At 45.3% G+C, this 20377-nt stretch overlaps 1 protein-coding gene across 1 annotated transcript; it reads right to left on the bottom strand.

The window, feature by feature from the left end:
• Positions 1-1059: 1059 nt before the first annotated feature.
• Positions 1060-16045, bottom strand: RNF114 (ring finger protein 114). Its single transcript, XM_006881629.1, has 6 exons — positions 15892-16045; positions 11346-11496; positions 9812-9918; positions 9339-9453; positions 2226-2333; positions 1060-1128 (listed from the first exon to the last, which is right to left on the bottom strand). The coding sequence occupies exons 1-6, from the start codon at positions 16041-16043 to the stop codon at positions 1063-1065; spliced, it is 699 nt and encodes a 232-aa protein (XP_006881691.1). The 5' UTR covers positions 16044-16045; the 3' UTR covers positions 1060-1062.
• Positions 16046-20377: the final 4332 nt, after the last annotated feature.

Raw genomic sequence — 20377 nt, 5'->3', positions numbered from 1 at the left:
TACCGAAGTCCATTTCTAGTAGACAGCTTTTATTGACCACTGCTCTCTTACGAACAGTCTGTCTTGTCACAAGAGGCAACAGGGCATGAGAGCAGCTTGCCTAGAACCCTGCTCCACATCTGGAGGTTTTCATAAACGTATTTACATGGCTAACCAGTGTCACAGGAAACCAACTGTGACAGGAAAACAATGCTCAATCTAAACTAAGTCACCAACTGAAAAGAACCAGTAACTCTCTGCTGGAGCCCTGCCTCACCCTTCTTACTCAGGACTACTTTGCATGTTTTAAAGACAAAACTATTAGCAAGCCCCTAAGTAAGGAGGTCAACCTGATGCAGTCATGAAAATATCTCCCGTCAGTTTGAAAATCAGAACCAAAAAGCTGTGACCTTCCTCCCATTTACAGGTATGGGTTTTAATTTTCCTAACCTAGAAACACTCTAAAAATATGTGTTTATACCTTATCCTAAAAAGGCACCATGCAGGCATTTAAGACTGAACCAGTTAATGCTAAGGGTGTGCAAGGGCAGGATGGAAACATTGCTAATCAAACTTTCTGCCATCAGACCCAAAAGGCCACCTTAGCTTGTAGCAGATGCTGCCATACACAGCTAAGTGGAAGAGGCAGAGCACACTAGGAGCTTCTCTGCCCACATGCACACTGCCAGTGCTCACACCTCAAGGACAAGATGATGATGCTGGTCTCATTTGTGCTATTCATGACCCAAAAAAAGGTCCTGGCTGGCTTGGAGGACCTGAGATTATCACTGGACTAGAGGGAGCCGTGTGGAACGAGAGAGCAGGTGGTGGTGGAGAGGAGGTGGAAGTAGCTGCGAATTAACAGGAGACTAGACTGGGTGACAAAACATTAACAAGAAGGGAAGATAACTTTGGTAAAGAGGCCAAGGAAAGAGGGAGCTATGCCCTAGGGCCTTTATCTCCCAGGTCAGATGGGCCCCATCCTTAATGCCACCGCTCGATCCAAGTCTGCTGTACACTGGAGGTGCAAGAGTCCAGAGTCACACGTGGAAGCTCTGGATGGGGAGATGCACTGCTGAGTGCTCACTGGTCCACAATGGAGCGCTGCAGCACCTGATTCATCATGTCCTCTTCATCTATGTCGTAGTCCTGCAGCAAAACAGACATTCAGCCTCTCCCACTGCTCACAGTGCAGGGACTCACTTTCAAAGAGGCTGGGCAATCAGCAATGGGCTTCAGAGGTAGCTTCCCAGGAACAGACCCAAGCCCAATTGCATATTAATCATGTACTCTGGGCAACGGCATGACCCTGTGTCTCTGCCAATTATCCTCATGAGAACACGGATGCCACCTTCATACAGAGAGCGTGAGAGCCAGACCACCTGCACGACACCTAGAAGGTGGACTGCGCAGGGACATGGTCACTTATTAACTGGAGTTGATCAGGAGGGGAAGAGAGACACCTTAACAAATGTGCTCGGCTGAGTGTTATTTCTATAAGGTGTCAGTACAGATCGGGGTCTTTAGGATCACAAAAGAACTAGTGAAACTTTCTTTAACCCACTGCTGTCTGAGTCCATCTGGACTCACAGCAACCCAAGAGGACAGAGCAAAACTGCCTGATGGAGCCTGCAAGGCTGTATCTTTATGGGACTGTCTCGTCTTTCTCCCTGGTGGGCTCAAACTACTGATACTTCTGTTAGCAGCTCAAGGCTTAGCTCACTACAGCACGAAGGCTGTTTACTTTAACAAGACCAAAGTATCTACTGGGCATTTTTAAGGAATTTTATTCAACATAGCATTGGCCGAAAAAGGATGGTTATTCTAAAGCCTTAATTTCAGCCACTGGTAACCACTCCTTAGTAAGTCTCTCTCCAGCTTGTAAATTCTTATGAGGACAGCTTCCATTACCTGCTGGTCCCAATGGGCAGTGAGCTCAAGATATATATACATGGAAAGAAAGTAGGTAAATTTTTTTTTGGGGGGGGGAGGGAGAGGGATAAGGACAGGCTTTAACTGTCTTCTGTCTAGATAACCAACTTGTTTATCTTCTCAAACACCAAACTACACAAGGCTAGTCGCATACCTGGCTCCCGAGCAGGCCACACAGCTACTGTTCCAGGATAAAGGGCTCCTCGCATCTGATGACAATGCTCAACACAAGGGCCCTGAGCTCCTCGTACCAGAGAAGTGAGGGTGTCATGTTGTCCCCAGGGCAAAGAGCAGAGCCTGGGCTCTACACTCACCACAAAAGTATCATAAGAAAACTGGTGCCGGCGCTGGATGTGCTCCATGAAGTTGGCGCTGCGGTAGTTGGGGTCCCCCCAGGGCATCGAAGCACAAATCGGACAAACCTTTTAACAAAGAAGCGACATCTTAGGCACCAAATAAACCAGGTTGACATCAGCCCCTGTGGCGTCTGGCCTCCTTCCCTTCCTGAGATACAAGCCAGGGCTTTCACACGGATGATGTTGTGTACTGCTGAGTAAGACCCAACCCATAGCTGACCCTCTAGCAGTTTTTCAGAGGCAGTTAATTACTTGAGAGGAGATTGTTCATTTTTCTTCCATAGAGCACCTGGTGGATTCAAACCACGTACCTCTGGGTTGCCAGTGCAACTCCTTAACACTAGGCCACCAGAATTCCCTTTCCTTCACATTAGAATCCCAGAAACTCTGCCTGTGTCCTCTAAGTCAAATGACACTTGAGGATGGACAATGGTTTATGTCACAGTGACACCCTTTTCCTGACCCCCTTCTGTACTCTGAAAAGTAGCACTGCTACAGAAGTACACAGAATATGGCCTTCTAACATACTTCTAGAACAAACAGGTTTGTCCTGGAGAGAGTGAAGCCGGAATGCTCCTTGGAGTCAAGGATTCTGAAGTTTCGTCTGACATACTTTGGGCATGTTGCAAGGAGGGGTTGGTCGGTGCAGAGGGACATCACGTTTGGGAGAGTGGAAGGATGGCGCAGGAGAGGAAGACCCTCGATGAGATGGATCAATTCTATTATTAGGGTGGTGGGAGTGAGTATGTCCAAGATGGTGAGGTTGGCACAGGATAGAGAAGGGTTTAGGACTCTTGTACATAGGGTCACTATGAGTCGCAAGCGACTCAACAACAACATACAAAGAGACTGAAAGTGCAAAGATCAAGTTAAGTAACCAGCAAAGAGAACAGTGCCTTATACACTCATCTGATGAGTACTGAGATGAAGGGAATCAGTCTAAAAGGCTTCATGCAAGAGATTGATACAGGCTTGTAGAGGTGTTTAGAAAAGAAAAGACAAGACAAGAGAGCTCACCAAGGGAGAAGTGACGTGGAGATCAGGCCAGGAGGCTGTACTAGAGGAAGAGGTCAGATGACGGGGCTGGCTAGAATGGAAAGTTTGTGGAGATAAAAAGGGTGAAGCATAAATGCTCCCGTTTGAAGATGGAACCCCACACCCCATTGGCAAGGAATATATGGTGATAAAAGGGGCTGGAGAGAGAAATCAGAGCTGGGGAAGATTCCAGTAGATGAGCGGCAGCTGTGCAGCCTGACTATAGGTCAGGAACAGAAAGTGAAGAAGTGGCGGCTTCCCAAGAAATGGCTAAAATAATTAGAGGTATATGTTCCTGGAAGGATAGGAGCTGGGACAGAGGACAAAGGGCTGAAGAGAAAGCTGCAACAGGAGTAAGCAAAGGGATTTCAGGAAGGGGGGGGAGAGAATGGAAATGCAGTACCCGAAACTATAGGTGGTTAACAATGACCGGCGAATAATGAGTGCACAGAACCTCTGACCAAAATAAGACAAAGATGTAGAAATTTGTTAACATTTTAAAAACTTACTATAAAAAAATTTTCAAGCGTAAGAAAAATAGGTAATAGTTTAATAAACTGTATCTTTTACACCCAACATCTACATTTATGTCTATGATTTCAGAAAACTTAAAATAAAAACACTTCACCGTTAAGTATCTTAGTAAAATGCTAAAAATATTTTCCTATCAAATATAATTCCATTATCACACTTAACATTAGCAATAACCAGATCCCAACTCAGGGCAACCCTCCAACCCTCCATCAGGGTTCCGAAACTGTAAATCCTTTACAAGAAGTAACTATTCATCTTTCTCCCACGGATTGACTGGTGGATTCAAACTAATAACCTTTCAGGTAACAACCCAATACCTAACAGACTATGCCACCAGGACTTCTTAAGTTATTAACAGTCTTTAAATTCCTGTCTAGAAATAAGTTCAGTGTCCATCGTTATTGTTAAGTGTCATTTCTAGTTCACTTTAAAACAAAGTGGATGGTGGGGACAGATGGACAATGTTTCATGTCTATGCACAACTGCTTTCTCACTTGGTAATTAGTTATAAAGCAACACAGTTAAAATCTCTGCAGACGGGAAATGAAAATGTAGCTCTGGGGTATTTTTCAGTGAACACATCTCTTTTCTTGCCTAGAATGCCCTCTCACCCAGGCAGCCATTCTGGAATCATAAGGGAAAGCAAAATTCCATGTTTTTTGACTGTTATAAATTGAATGAAGTCCTCACCCCTGAATGTTTGACTCTGGAAACAAGATCTTTGAAGGTACTTATCAGTTAGGCTAACATGAGCTCATACTTTAGTAGAGTGTGTCCTATACAACTAGTCCTTTTTAAAGTGAGGATATAAAAAAAACCAGGGAGACAAAGGAAAGACAGATGTGTGATATTTCAAATGCCAAAGCAGAAAGCACATGGAACTATCAGAAACTAAGTAGGGGGCTCAGAAACCATCATCACCCTGATCACGGACACCCAGCCTCCAGAAGCAACATATTACATTTCTAAGATACCCAGTTTGTGGTGTTCTATTACAGCAGACCTAGAAAACGAGTACAATGCCATTCCAGGTTAGCACCTGCTCAGTTTCAATGACCTGTGTAACAAAGATAAAACAGAATGATGATTATTAGTGTCAAAAGACAAGGGTGACTGAATTATTTGAGTGAAAATAATGATTTGTAACTGTCTGATCTCAAGATCGGCTACTCATCATGGTGGGATGTTTTACGCTGGGTTTATTTTTATAAAACGAAAATAGCAAGTGATAATACATTATCGTGTTGTCAGGTACTGTCGTGCCTATGACTCCATGGCCTGAAGAGCGCTGAACCTTGCCCTATCCTACACCATGCTTATCTCTGCCATGCTCAAGCCCAAGCATGGCTCGTCACTCTGTCAATCTATCTTGTTGAGGCTCCTGACAACGTGCCCAATGTATCTGAGAGGAAGCTGGACTATCTTTGCCTCTGACGAGTATCCTACTTGTATGTCCTCAGCACAAATTTGCTTGTTCTAGGAGAGTTCTGGTGGCCTAGTGGCAAGAAGCTGCAACTACAATCCCAGAGGTGCACGGTTCGAATCCACCAGATGCTCTGCCGGGGAAGGAGGGACAATCTCCTCCTGTACCAGTCAGATCTGATTTGATGGTACACTCATACAAAAATAATATAATAAAAAAAAACAAATTTGCTTGTTCTTTTGGCAGTCTATGGTATATTCAATACTCTACCAATACAAAATGAAAAGGCATCTATTCTTCCTCTGTCATCCTCACTATCCAATTTTCAGATGCATGGGAAACTGAAAATACTATGGCTTGTGTCAGGTGCACCCCAATCTTTGAACTGATATCGCTACTCTTTAGCACTTTGGAAAGGTTCTTGACAGTAGATTTTCCCAGGGTAACACATCTTTGGATTCTTGACTACTTCCATTGCTGTAGATTGTAAAATGCTCAAGTAAAATAAAGTCGTTGAAGAATGGATAGTTGGCATATACACAAAACAGGCTGTTGACAAGTCTTCCTCTAAACCGGATGCCACATTCTTTCTATAGTCCAACCTCTCAAATGTTTTGCTTAGCCACAGACTGAATTGATATGGAGAAAGAATAAACCCTGATGCACACCATTCCTGATTTTAAGCCACAAAACAGAGTTCCTTCATTCTTTTCAGACAGTTGCTTCTTGGTTGATGTACAGGTTTCATATGAGCACAATTCTTGTGCTAACACTCCATTCTTCTCAAGGTTAGCCATAATTTGTTATGCCTGACAGAGTCAAACATCTCTGAATAATCAATAAATTACAAGTAAGCATCTTTTTGGAATTCTGTGCTTTTAGCCAAGATTCATGTGGCATCAGCAATGATCCTCCTTCCACAGCCTCTTCTGTATACAACTTGAATTTCAAGCAGTTCCCTGTCAATGGAGATCTCCAGCCATTTAAAAATATCTTCAGCAAGGTTTTACTTGCAGGTGACATTAAAAATAATTCAATAATTTCCACACTCTGATGAAACTGACAGAATAACAAGTGGTGCATTTTAACAAAACAGATGCAGCCCTGGACATGTTCACCAGCCTATGTCAAGAAATTTAAAAGACAGCACCTGACTAACTGACTGAAAGAAATCCATTCTTTGTTCCCATTCCCAAAAAATGTAGTCCAAAGGTTCATCATCACAGTTTAATAAATCTGAATAAAGAATAAAATGCAACATTATAAAGAAACAGGGACAAAGCTGTGATAAACTGGGGACAAAGGATGAAATCAGACACATACTTGTTACAGTCTACCTTTTACACATGAACTATTTACAAAAGAAACACATTTTTACAACTACTAAGCAGTAAAGGAAAGCAGAACTCCCAGAGAATGAGCTGGGCTCATGAAGATGATTTCCAGTGTGTGTCCGACTCTGCGGCATAAGGGGGAAGGGAGGAAAAAAAGACAGCAACCATTGAAAAACCAGCTGGAGGAAAAAGACATTTCTATCTACAGAAATGACCAGATCAAATGTCTCCCAGAATTACTCCTGAGAACTCAGAAATATTTAAAATAACACAAAGGAAAAGGTCAAAGAGAGAAAAGCCAGAAGTGAGAACAAAGATGATGGGTGAAATCAAGAGTAGCAGTTATGTGAAACTAAGCTCTCAGTCTGTATGAGACACTCTTGGTCCTTGAGAGAGATCTGAGAATGTAGTGGAAAGAAACTTCACAAGGAGCCTTTTTCCTCAAAGGGGGGACGGACAAGGAACAAGGGTTACAAACTCAAGCTCTATCTAGCAAGCCATAGGTAAAATAGGATAGGTACAAGCAAGAACACATGTTCCATGTATAAGGGACAGCTGAGTATAAGAACCAGCTGAGTTTTGCCAGAACTACTAATTTTTCAAATGCGTAAGAGCACTAAGACTAAGAAATCTCATTTTTAAATGTTAGAGAAATTAACTTTTCTACGTGGGCCAGTTGTGCTATTCACCACTGGGTGTAGACTAGAGAGCTAGACAGACAGGAGAGATAAGGAACACACACCTGATGCTCTGAAGTATGTCACAGTATGATTCAGCTTACATTTAGAAAGGATGGGGACAGTTCATGCCCTTTGACCTTAATGAAACAGATTTAGCCATCGGAGAATGTGTTTGGAACCACAATGATTGTTCAAAAAGGTATACACAGAGGACTTTAGGGAGGTAGGAAAAGCATACAAAGGTTCTCCATCTGCAATCTGTTAAACAATGTTAAAAAAAGGCCAGGGAGGCCAGTGGAAAGAACGGCTGCCAAGCATCTGAACTCGCCAAGGAATGCATCAGCAAAGGATTTAAGATATTCATGAATAGTTCAGTTGCGCCTCATTATCTATGGTTGTGTCGCACCGAACTGGAATCGACCCATGGTTGACCTTTCAGTGGGTTTTCAGAGGCAGTTAACTGCACAGGAGAAGACTGCCTATCCTCGGCCCATTGTTGGACTTGAACCATGGGCCTTTGTGGTGCAGCTTCTTGTTGCTAGGCCGCCAAAGTTCCCTGATAATATCTACCATGTTGTTGTTGCATACCACTGAGTTTGAACTGACCCTTTAGTGGGTTTCAGAGACAGTTCACATGGGAGATTGTCCATCCTTCTTCCATGGAGAAGCTGATGGATTTGAACCATGTGCCTTCAGGATTATAGCACAGCTTCTTACCACTAGGCCACCAGAATGCCCTAATATTTATCATAGAAAACCAAAAATGCAACCAGGTCTAAGATTAGTTAATGACAGCTACTATAGTGTCTTTATAACCCAGACCAACTTACTGCTGTCAAGCTGACTGTGACTCAAAGCAACCCTACAGGACAGGGGAGAGCTGCTATACAGTTTCCAAACTTGTAAACCTTAATGGGAGCAGACTGCCTCATTCACCCACGGTGGTGGGTGGACTTGAACCATCAAATTTCAGTCAGGAGCCCAGCGTCAACTTCTCAGAGGACCACCAGTGCTCCTAGCATTCTTACAAAAGCCCATGTATGGGCACCTTTTACAGCTATGAAGCTGAAGACTCATTTCTTTTTAAAAAGAAACTGGATGCCAGTCTTTGAGAATAAAAGGTAAAAAAATTGACAAACCATCCCTGAATAATTTTATCTAAATCCTCTTTCCACACATCTATGGAGCAGTTACTCGTAAAGGGGGATGACAATTTTACTGAGGAAAAATTTAGTGAATACCAGATAATCCTTAACCAAATTATGTCAATAATAAATAATAAATAAATAATAAAAGATATAATAAATAAAAGAAATGTAGTACACAGAAAACTTACACAGGGTGCTGGGCAGGGAGAAAAGTACAATGAATGAATGGAAATCCAAAATCTCTGTAAATGTTCATTAAAATTATTAAAAGAAAAAAAGAAATAATAATCTTAAATAAACTTTTCAAAAGAACAGAAAAAAGAAAACTTACATAGTATATTCACTAAAACCAGCATGATGCAAGCGTAACAAAAAGAAATAGGCAAACCTAAAAAAGTAATTATCTACAACAAAACTAGTCTGTCCTTTTAAAAAAACATCAAGGTTAAGACAGACAATGAAAGGCTGAGGAGGTTTTTCAGGCTAAAGGAGATGAATTAGACGTGCTATCTGTTGCACATTTGATTTAGGATTTTCAAGGGAAGAGGAATTGGCTAAGGAGGAGATTATAAGAACTTAAAATTTGAATGTAGATCCCCAATTAAATGTCTGATTATGTTATTATTAATTATCCTGATTAAAATATGAATAAAAATATGCATATAAAGCACTTCCACACACACTCACTCACCCTTTGTAAGACAGTGTCCTTGCTCTTAATAAAGACAGACTGAAGTATTTAGGGATAAAGGATCATGGTACTTATAACTTTTCAAATGACTCAGCAAGAAAAGATGTTTATTTAGAATAGGGTTAAGGCAATATTGCAAAATGTTAATTTGTGAATTTAGGTGAAAGGTATGTGGGTATACAGAAGTATATAAGCTGAACTTTTTCCAAAAGAAAGTTACTCTTACCACAGACTTGGTATCTGCACTATGGAATAATTTGCAGTGCTCCACAAGTCCTTCTTGATCAAAGTTCTTCTCAGGACAGTAAGGGCAAGGAAATGTGTAACGGTTTGGGACATTCCTGGGAAGATAAAATGCAGGGAAAAACTTGCATGAGTACCTTTCCACACAACTTCAACCACTGTACTCTAAAAAAGGGCAAAGCTTACTGAGTGTATCGTGATAAGAGCTCTGATCATCACATCAGAGTCAGGTCAAGCATTTTGGCTATAACTTAATGGCAGTGCTAATATTTTAAGTAAACACTGCGGTAGTCTCATCGGGGGAGACTACCCATCCCTGCTACTAAGAAAATCCCCAAACCAAAACATAACTTAGATCAGTACAGCCAGAGTAACAATTGAATCTTCTCTCCTTTGCCAGACTTGTACATTTAAACCCCAAAACATGCCACTGTATTTACCAAGGAAGTCTCTTACCTTGGCTGAAGAGATGCATCCTTAGTGGTGGCCTTCACGCCTTCCATGATGTAATTCTGGTATTTGGAACAGGTAGCCACATGGGCCCGTATCTTGGATAGGAAAATCTAAGGAATGAGATTATCCAAAATTAGTCAGGACATTGTGCCGGGCCCAACACAGCCCCAAAGCAAGGGCAAGGATGAAAACTACGAATAAACCACCCTGGCCAACAAGTTCACTAGACTACTGGTTGTACCAATGGGGCCAAAACATTAGTCACAGAATTCCTTACTTCCAAGGCTGTTTTACCCAACCAAATCTGATGTCTTCTATACTAGCATAAAATAGCTCTCTTAAAGATTTGCTTTATTCATGGTTTGCTATCTGCTTACAGGCACATCTCTAACCCAGTGAAGCTTCTTAAGTTTTATATACTCGCATTTAAACTATCTCTTTACAAGAAACCAAGGACTAAATTCTTATACATCTGTGCAGCATAGAAAAGTAATCATTTAAGGAAAAACAATAAAAGCTAGAAACCCTAGCTGAGGTGTTGCCAAACTGTGATAGTTTCTAAAAAACCCAAAATTTGAATTCTGAACTCTTCCCTGTAAAAGCCAAGTTTTAAAACAGTAAAATGGAAAGGGAAAAGAAATCCAAGTGCTTTTATCACAAGCATTCTAAAAAGAAAAGTATTAAGGAATGAAAAGAGAGAAATTACAGGAGAGTAAAACATTTTTATAGGTATACCCATAGAATAATCACTATTTTTTTAAAAAAAGAAAATAAAAAGCACGCGCACTCACACCCCCCCTTACCTTTTTTATCTAAGAGGAAAAGTAAGGGAAACTATTTCAATACCTTCAGGTTTTAAATAAAAAGAAAACAACAGGAAAAAGCAACAGCAGCTCTACTATTTGAGTTCTTTTACCTCTGGCTAAAGAACTAGATGACTAAACACCCAACCAAGGAGTTCCCAATTACAAGGGCTGGAAAAGAACCCTATTCAGAAGAGTCACTACTCACTCTATGGGTAGCATTAGTGTTACACCATGCTGAAAGATGGTGTTGAGGTATACCCCGACTATGAGAGGAAGCAGGCATTAAAAGTAGTGGGATGGATTCACAAGGCTGTCCAATAAATCCTCAAATAAAATCAAGTTGAGTAGAAGTACATACTATTATATGATGCCATTCTGTAAAAACCCTGCACTGGTCTTTGCAAAAACTCTACATTTTGCTTTTCACAAGGCTGAAAATTTTAGGCTAGTTTCTCAACCAAATCACTTTTAAAGTGATAAACTCTGGAGTGGCCTGGGGGGTCAAGCCTACATTATTTCACAGTTGTGTAGAGTTTAAAATGAATGAAACTGTAAAGATGGTAAAACCAGAACGAGTCTCAAAATGAAATGGCACAGCCACAGATAACCAGCCATGCACAGGTGCTGTCCCGTCCCCTAGTCATGCTCTAAAACTTGAGAAATAGCGCTACAGCAGCTCCTCGTTCACCCCATCTTGTCAGGACACGGATGCTCCCGTTACTTTCACATACATTTTTATGGCAGCCATGGCAAGTAGTCTCTGTGCTCTCAATCTGCCGCTCGAGCTCCGCGGCTCGGACGCCAGGGGCCAGAGCGCTGCGACACACCCCACAGACAGGCTTCTTCGGCTTCAGACATTCCTGCAGGCATGCAGAGCAAAAGCTAGAACAAGACACACAGAGAGCTGCCGTCATGCATTGTGGAGACAAGACACCAAAATGGGTAAACTTTTAAAAGACATCAATGACTAAGAGATTAAACCAACTCACCCCCTACTCCCAATAGATGAGTATGCCAGTCAGAAACTGGGGGAGGGACAACTGCAAAGGGCCCACGGGTCCAGAAACAAATGTAAACTACTGAGAGACACAGAGGAATGTTCATGGCTTAACTAGCTATGTTCTAATTTTCCTGGGTGGCTCCTTTCCTAAGGAGCCTGGTGGTGCAATGATAAGGGCTTTGTTGTGCTTTGGTGCCAACTCACAGTGATTCCATGAATAACAAAATACAACACTGTCAGGTCTGGTGCCATGCTCACAACTGCAGCTATTTTTGAGCCCAATGCTGTAGCCACTATGCCAATCAATCTACCTCACTGAGGGTCATCTGTCTTGCTGAACCTCTACTTTATCCAGTATAATGACCTTCTTTAAGGACAGGTCCCCCTGATAAAACACCCCGGTGTAGTAACCAAAGTCCTGCCATCCTCGCTTGTAAGCAGCATTCTGGCTGTAATTCCCAGACAGATCTATTAATTCTTCTGGCAGTGTGTTCGGTATTCTTTGCCAACACTAATTTAAATGTCTGCTATACAACCTTCCAACAAGTCCTAGAGGCATGATCTACTCTGCCCATTTCACAGAGGAGAAAGCAGTGTCTGGGAACACTGCTAAGATCCTTCAGTCACAGGGACTAAGATCTGAAATTCACTGTTACCACAAAACCCAACTCAAACTCACTGCCCTTGAGTCGGTTCTGACCCTGCCATTCAGAACAGAACTGCCTAGTAGGGACTCCAAAGCTGGAATCTTTGTGGGTGTGAATGACACACCTTTCTTCTGCAGAGTGACTGGGGAGCTCAAACCAGTCACTTCACCAGCAGGGCTCCTAGCGTTACCTCAACAATTTAAAGGCATCAATCACTAATACGGTTTAAGTTAGAACAATGAAATTCAAGCCTTGGTTCCCACCATTAAGAAGTCTTGGTGAGGGTCCGTGAACCAGTTTTCTCCCCCTGGGAAATGAACAAAGCTGTATAAACTTACAGGATCTGTTAGCAGGATGTATAACAAACCCTCAGTACAGTGTCTACCACATATGAGATGCACAGTAAGTGGCTGCTGTTTGCGGTGGTGACTGCAAAGTGCTGAGACCACAAAGGCAAAAGCAACTAGATGTGGCCGAAGGAGGTCAGAGCCGGCCGGAGTCGAGGGGCAGCACTCACAGTCAGCCTCAAGAGTTCAGCTGGTAGAGAAAGGGAAGCACAATCCAGGCCCTAAGGCATAAACACTCATGAGGCATTTAAGGAAATAAAAACGAAACAGATTCCGCCCCCCCCCCCATGACTACTACAAAGCCAGAGGTTTAGAGCAAGCAAACAGTAAGAGCATGCAGGTTTTAGATGAATCACTACACCTGTATCACTGACAACAGGGTTTTGTTTGTTGGTAGGTGAGGGGAGTTAATAGATCTGATGTAGAAACCAGATGGTTAACAGCAAGGAGCTGTGTGGGCCTGACCGAGGCAACAGATAATGAAGTGAAGAAATGATTCAGGGCAGTATCAGCAGGACCTAGCAACTTCCAGGCAGGTGATGCTGCGCAGACAGCTTAGAATGTGCAGTAAGGCATGCGAACACCATGGCTGCTTATTCAGCATGACAGATTTGCAGCATGATAACAAAACTTGCCAGGAGGGACTCAGGATATATACCAAAGGTAATCTTCTGCACACCTGACTAATCTTTATAGTCTCTAAGAAACTTTCTTTTTGTCATTAAGCTAGATGTGAATGCTGCAAAGTTTTAGAACTGAATGGGAGCTGGCGAGGGAGTCTATTAACTCACCACTGAAGACACAGTGAACCAGACAAAGGCTTTTATGCACTTGACGGGAGTAGAAGAGCAAAGAAAATGACATATATAAACGTCAATTATTAAGTGAAAGTAATATAACAAAGGAAAAGATTAGCTGGGGGGAATACAGAAAGCTTCTGTGAGGTGATATTTGAGCAGCGAATTGAATTGAGAGCCACAGAAATCTGGACAAGATTCCAAACAGAGAAGACACCAATACAAAGGGGATGTACAAAAGGCAGGCAGGTTGGTCTTTGGGCTATACTATAGGAGAACATGTGGAGAAGGATTAAGTGATGAGGTGGGGAAGTAGGCAGGTCCTTATCACTATGCAGAGTGAGAGAGAAACCCAAAGAGCAAAGGAGGTCCCAAAAAGCACAAGGAAGGATGACACAAAGCCCAGCATGCAGCTCGTCTCCCTCCAGCACACTGTTCAAAGGTTCATGAGTCAATCTGTGTCTGAGTCATACCAGTTACAAGCCTGCAAACCATCCCTGCATCTTAGGTCTGCTTTCTGTTTCCATTTCCTATTCATGGGCCTTTTTCTAGCTTGCCTTCCAGAGAGATCTGCCACCACGATTTCTGTCACACTGTTAGAAATCCTCCTCTCTTGACCAGAAGCCTACCAACCAGCTGTATTCCACTAAGTTGGAGAAAAATGAAGTCATTCAGGGACTGATAGTTTTCTACTCATCCACTGTTCCAGATAGAGCTTCAGTGAGGATGAACTTTCTAAAGGAGGCAGGGAGGGCAGAGAGCAGCACTGGAGTGGAGGGAGAAGACCACTGCAGGCACCAACGCTTCCATCTGTCTTCAATCAGCACTGAAGGGGAGCAAATAAGCACACAAGGGCCAGGTTTTGCATCCTTTGACCCAGGTGAGGGGTTTTCTTAGAAACTTAATTCCCTATCATTAAACACCAGCTGCTTCTGTGGGAGAGGCTGGGCAATTTGTTGCCTCTGAAAATACGCTAGAGGGTCAGCTTTAAGGCAGTTCTGACACAAGAGCAATGAACATAATTAAAAGTAAGAGAATGCTGGTGGCCTGGCCCGAAGAGTGTTGTGTTGCTAACTAAAAGGTGGCGTTTCTGTGGCAGCTTGAATCCACCAGCTGCTCCAAGGTAGATAAATGGGCACCCTCCTTCCACTACGAATCAGACTCAGTAACTTTGTGGAAGGTCACTATGAGTCAATAGCAACCCAACAGCGAAAGTAACTAAATGTACTCTAGTCTTGGGTCAAGGATACCTCACACCGCACTGCTCTTTAGCTGGTCAAGCCTCTTCACAGTCAGTGAGGTCCACTGACTTCCCAGGGAAGCAAACCTGAGGATAAAAAGGGCTGATTCCAGGACAAGACGACTGAATGGAAAGGGCACCCAGTTCCACTGTCAACACCTGTGAGGCTGACTTCCCCTACTGACCCCTCAGTTCATTTGCAAGGTCATCACCTCTCTCACTGCTCTCAGGTTTGATCCCACTGACATACTCTCAGGAAACACTTTTCCTAACAGGGTGAACACTCGTTCCTACTTCTTTAGAATAGATGCAGAGAGCAGCATCCTCAGTCTCTTCCTACACTTTTCGGGGTGGGCTTACACGTTAACTCGAGATTGGAGGATGGGTGCAGACACGGGGGTGCAGATGTTCCGTGCGGGAGGGTGTGGTGGACCATGGAGGCCCGTGAAGTGACCCACCGCCCACCCTCCAGAGGGGCTGCGGAGGCCGTAAAGGGCACAGGCAGGCAATGCCCGCATCTCTTTCCCGTGGAGCAGTGGTGGATTTGAACCGCCAACCTTTGGGTTGGCAGCGCGGTTCCGTACCACGAGGCCACCTGCGCTCCCAGACGAGCAGAGGGGGTTCGTGCAGACCAGGAGGGCGACGGGGCTCCCCAGGCCGAGTGGACAGCAGCCCTGGGGGAGGGGACTGGGGGACGCAGGTCCCCGAGCTGGAGCGCGGCGGGCCCGCGAGGAGGACGGCTGCCCTTGAGGGTTCACGGTGACCACTGCGCCAGCCAAGGGGGCCCGGGCCGCCGCGCGTCCACCCCGGCACTGACCGCGGCCTCCCGCCCACGCCCCTCTCCCCACTCGGGTCTGTGTGTCTCGTGGAGCAACGGCCGCTCGCGGGGACCCCCGCCCCCCGCCACCCCCGCGGCAGCCACTTCCCTTTCGGCAACGGGAGCGCACCCCAAGATTTCCCCGAACGCCCAGCGGGCTCGCCTATCAACCGTCGAAGGGAAACGCGGGTTCTGCGAGGGCGCCCTTTAACCTCGGCCCCGGTCACCCCAACAGGCGCGCTGTCACGGGGGGCTCCGGGGCCAGCTCTCTGCGGCGCACAGGGACGCCCCGCAACTTCACGGGCCGGCGGGGACCCCCCGACGCCCCTCAGGCCAGCGCTCCCGTCCCCCCGCCGCAGGCGCTGCCGGTCCGGGCCTCGGCCCTCGGCTCCACTCCCCCTTGTCGTCAGGCCCGGGCCCGCCGCTTACACGTGTCCGCAGGGCACCAGCACCGGCTTCTCAAACACCTCCAAGCACACCGGACACGTGAAGCGGCCCAGGGGGTCGACATCGGCCTCCGCCCCCGCCGCGGGCCCCGCCACTTGCGCACCGCCCTCGCGCTCCCGCTGCTGCGCCGCCATCTTGCTGCAACTGAGCGCCGCGCAACCGCGGCCGAGAAGGAGGAGCCTGCGGGGGCGTGGCCGTGTGGGGGCGTGGCCAGCTGGATCAACAAGGGGGCGGTCAGGCTACCCTCTGGGGCGTGGTCGGGAGGGTGGGGCGGGGCCAGCGCGATCAACAAGGGGGCGGGGCGGGCTCGTGGACGGTCAGGCCACCTTCGGGGCGGGGCCGCGCAGGAGCTCGGGGGCGGGGCTCGGGGCGGGGCCCGCCTCTTCTCCCCTCTGAGGGAGGGCACAGAGAGAAACCTGGGAAATGTGGAAACCAGAATCGAAGGCCGGCCGGATTGGAATGCTAACTGGTTGAAGGGCTTGGTGCTCCTTGTTACCCAAATTTAAATTGTTCAGCACCTGCTGTGCTGTTACTTAATATTTCTCTTTACATGACCACGTCAACTTTTTTTTTAGTAGTTTTTTAATTTTTAAATTTTTCTTCTTAGCAAATGAGTTTTAAATGGAACCTGGGATGTCTGATGGCATCCCAGGTCCTTGCAAATATCAGTATCATTTATTTATAGATGGGAACGAAAGACCATGAAAAAGACACTTTCATTTCTTCTATTTCGTAGAGAGGGCAGCTTTATTTCAACAGCAACCTCATAAAAGCAGTAGTCAGAGGCAAAATGGCGACAAACTTAGCAGATACGTGCCCATGTGACAAGGCCTCAGTTGGGAATCTTTTTTTTTTTCTAATTGGCCAAAGCTTACCCAGTTTCTCTTTTCAGATGGAACTTAAATGTGGGGTTTGATGTGTTATCCAGGCACTCTCCCATTTCTGGAAAGAGAAGATTCCGTGTCAGTGCTGAGGGGTCTTTTAAATTACACAGTATGTGTATTGAGAATATTAATTTACTAGCGATCATGACATTTTCTTATTTTTTCAGTAGAGTCATAGACGTTTCCTTCACGTTTTAAGCACCTGGGTTGATAATAATCCTGTCTCTGTTTTGTAGGTGGGTTACATCTGACTATCTCTCACAGCAAGCAGTCAGTTGGAAGCAGCAGCCATTGTTTTTGCAGCACGAGTTCACCTGGCATCTGTAACTATAGCCAGGTAAACGGGATTTCTGTGTAATGCATGCTGGTCCCGGAGGCCCTTCTTTGCTGGACCTTTGTTCTCATGCCCCACGATATGGTGAATCAGCAGGTCATTCTCCTCTAAGAGCCACAGCGTGGCCTGGTGATTGATTCCACCTTGCCCTGCAGCCAATCCCAGGGCCACCATGTAAAGTGGTGGTCAGGTGTGGGAGTGGGGGTGGGGTGTGTGTGTGTGTGTGTGTGTGTGTGTGTGTGTGTGTGTGTGTGTACTGAGCTTCAGAGCCTACAGCTGGGTCCTGAAATCAACTTGATAGAAATACATCTGTTTAAAAGGCAGATTCTGCTAAGCATTCTACACAGCCCTAGGAAAGCTAATGATTTAATAAACCTCTGACTCTGGTGGCCCTAAAGGCCACACAGCCATGTGTCTACACAGAGCAAATAAACTGAGTTGATAAACCAGGTTAACTGAATTTCCATTTTCTTGCCACTCTCCTTTCTTGGCTGGCTTGATTTCTGCAGTTGTTCCCACTGCACTCTGCCTTGCACTCAATCTCCTGACCTGGGGGCATGGAAAGGATTATTTTTAGTTATCTGAGGTGGGCACACCTCACCAATAAATAACTTGTCTGTGTTGGCAGCAGCCCCAGAGAGCCAGTGCTTACTCTTCAGTATTTCTTTTTCCTGTCCCTGTGCCAGGCACCGCACACCTGGAATATTTCCAGCCCAACGTGCCCTTTCTCCCCTCTGGGCCTAGGGTTGCCTTGGAGGAAGCAGATGTATGCTTTGTGCTGGGCTGGTAGGGATCCTGCCAGACTAGGGGTGGAGGAGGAATCAGGGAAGGTGTTGAGGGCACAGACGCCTCCAACCTGACCTTCACATCCACTTGAGTGCCTCAGATTCAGTCTCTTGACCTGCTCAGAGTTATATACTCAGTCACAGAAACAATGGGTAGGACTTAAATGATAGAGACATTTTTCTGTGCTTATTATTCTAAGAACTTGACAGGGAAAAAAAAATCCTTACCACCTCTATTGTTATCCGCGTTTTATGGCTATGCAAAATGAGGCACAGAGAAGCTAGCTTACCTATTTAACAGATTTTTAAGAAAAAGAACAAAATCTAACTCGATGCCAGCTGGTCTCAGCACCTTCAACGAGCTTAAGGCTTCCAGAAGTTCTCGGACTTCATCTTGCAGGAGAATCACCTGGAATGCTTGTTAATCACGTGGCAGGAATGATAGAATTTACCTGCAGAGTTTCTGCTTCAAGAGATCTGGGGTGTAGTCTGGGCAGCGGCAGGCAATGTAGATTACCCAAGAAACAAGGTAAACACAGATTCAGTTGTGTTTATTTACTAATCTGAAGACAATGACTGTGGTGAAATTGCTCACTGCAGAGCAGTAAGAACAAATAAAGCCACAGTTACCTTGCTTACTGGGTACCCCATCCCTGGCAAGGGTGGTAAATTTGAAGAGGTGCAGGCTCTGTGGGAAGGGGCGGTGGGGCTGAGAGAGAGACAGGACAGCTACGCTCAGAAGCAGCATCTTTGCTGTGGGAAAACGCATGTTTCAGTTCACGACTGACTGGCAAGTAAAGATAAGTCAGTGTTTGTTTCTTGGATAATCTGACATGAGTGAGCATTTGCATGTCTAAGTTTCCCAACCTGCTGATGCTACTGTTTGGGCCACACTCTGAAAACCAGTCACCTACCCTGGATCCCATCCCCATGGCCACCCCTCCACGCTGAGACTAGACTGAACATGCTCCCCCCCCCCATTTTCTCCCAGGTATTCTTGGTGAAAATGGGTCCACGGGAGAAAAGACCTAGTGATTTGCTTCTGAAAAGGTTACAGTCTAGGAAACCCTCTTCCTGGCTCACAGTGATGCTCCGTTGGGTTTCTGAGGTCCTAAATCTTAACAGGAATGTATAGTCTTAGCTCCGTGTCAAGGCCAGCTGGCAGAGTTTAACCACCAACCTGTTGTGTTAGAAGTCTAACGTGTCACTCATTATGCCACCAGAGATCCTTAGGAAAGATATGTTGTTATGTACCATCAAGTCAGAAGAGACCCATGGCTGACCCTCCAGCGACTTTTCAAAGGCAGTTAATCACATGGGAGGAACAGCTGGTGGATTCTCACTGCATGCCTTTGGGTGCCCCTCCTTACCCTAAGCCCCCAGAACTCCCTGGAAAGCACTGTGGGACAGTGTTACTCCATCACGCGGGGTCAAGGTGAACCAGCATCTACCCAATGGTACGCGGCAATGAGGACACAATAACTCCTTTCTTAGCTTGCCAGTATATTACAAACTCTTCCCCTTCCTCACATTCAGACTTGCTGTTTTTCAGTAATAGTCGCTCTGGCAATGAACGAAGCTTTTCTCTTCCTTAGATTTTTTTTCTGGCAGCCGTTTTCGGCTCACTGACATTCTCTGTTTGTGTGACTTCTGATGTGAGCATGAAGTGGAGAAGAGGTTCTCACCACGGGATTTGCAAACTTGACTCTGACTGTTAAGGGAGATATACTCATTTAGACAACAAAGAGTCCCTGTGGGCCTACTGTGTGCTGGATCTCTCTGGGGTGTGAGAATGCAGTGTGAGTGGGAGAGATGTGGTCGGAGAGGTGTCAGAAGACAACAGATGCTTTTAAAAAATTATCATTCAAGGAACTTGTGATACATGCTGCTGAGGAAAATAGGAGAGAGGTCTAGGAGAAGGTGGGCAGGGAGGAGGGCTGTCCTAAGGAAATGGCATTACCTGAGGCCTGAATGAGCAGGAGGCTGCCAGGAGAAGAGTGGGGGAAGCGAGTGGCACCTGCACCTCCAAACAATTGAAAATGTGTTCTTGTGGGGACACGGGACCTCCCTCCCACATATTCATTGATGGGAGTGCCCACTGGCATAATCTTGGTAGCAGGTAATCTCCTAGGAGTCCCAAGTCCTCGTGCTGACGCACTCATATAATATGTTCCTTCAATGTGGACAGCCAGCAAGAAACCAGGCCTTCAGTCCCACAACCACAAGGAAATGAATTTCCCCAATAACCTAGGCGATGTTGAGCTATGAAGTGGATTCTTTCCCTGTCATCTCCAGATGAGAACAGAGCCTGGCTGGCGCTTGCAGCCTGGTGGGAACCTGAAAACAGAAGCACACACCTCACTAACAGAAACTGATAATAAATGTGTGTTGGTTAAGCCACTGAATTATTGGTAATTGGTTATGCAACAATAACAGCAATAACTGATCACACTTTTTAGTGAGCA

The sequence above is a fragment of the Elephantulus edwardii genome, unplaced genomic scaffold (genome assembly GCF_000299155.1).
Source record: "Elephantulus edwardii isolate Elephantulus edwardi_28Jun2011 unplaced genomic scaffold, EleEdw1.0 scaffold00015, whole genome shotgun sequence".
In the NCBI taxonomy this organism is placed as follows: Eukaryota; Metazoa; Chordata; class Mammalia; order Macroscelidea; family Macroscelididae; genus Elephantulus; species Elephantulus edwardii.
This window is presented reverse-complemented; position numbering and strand designations above follow the sequence as displayed.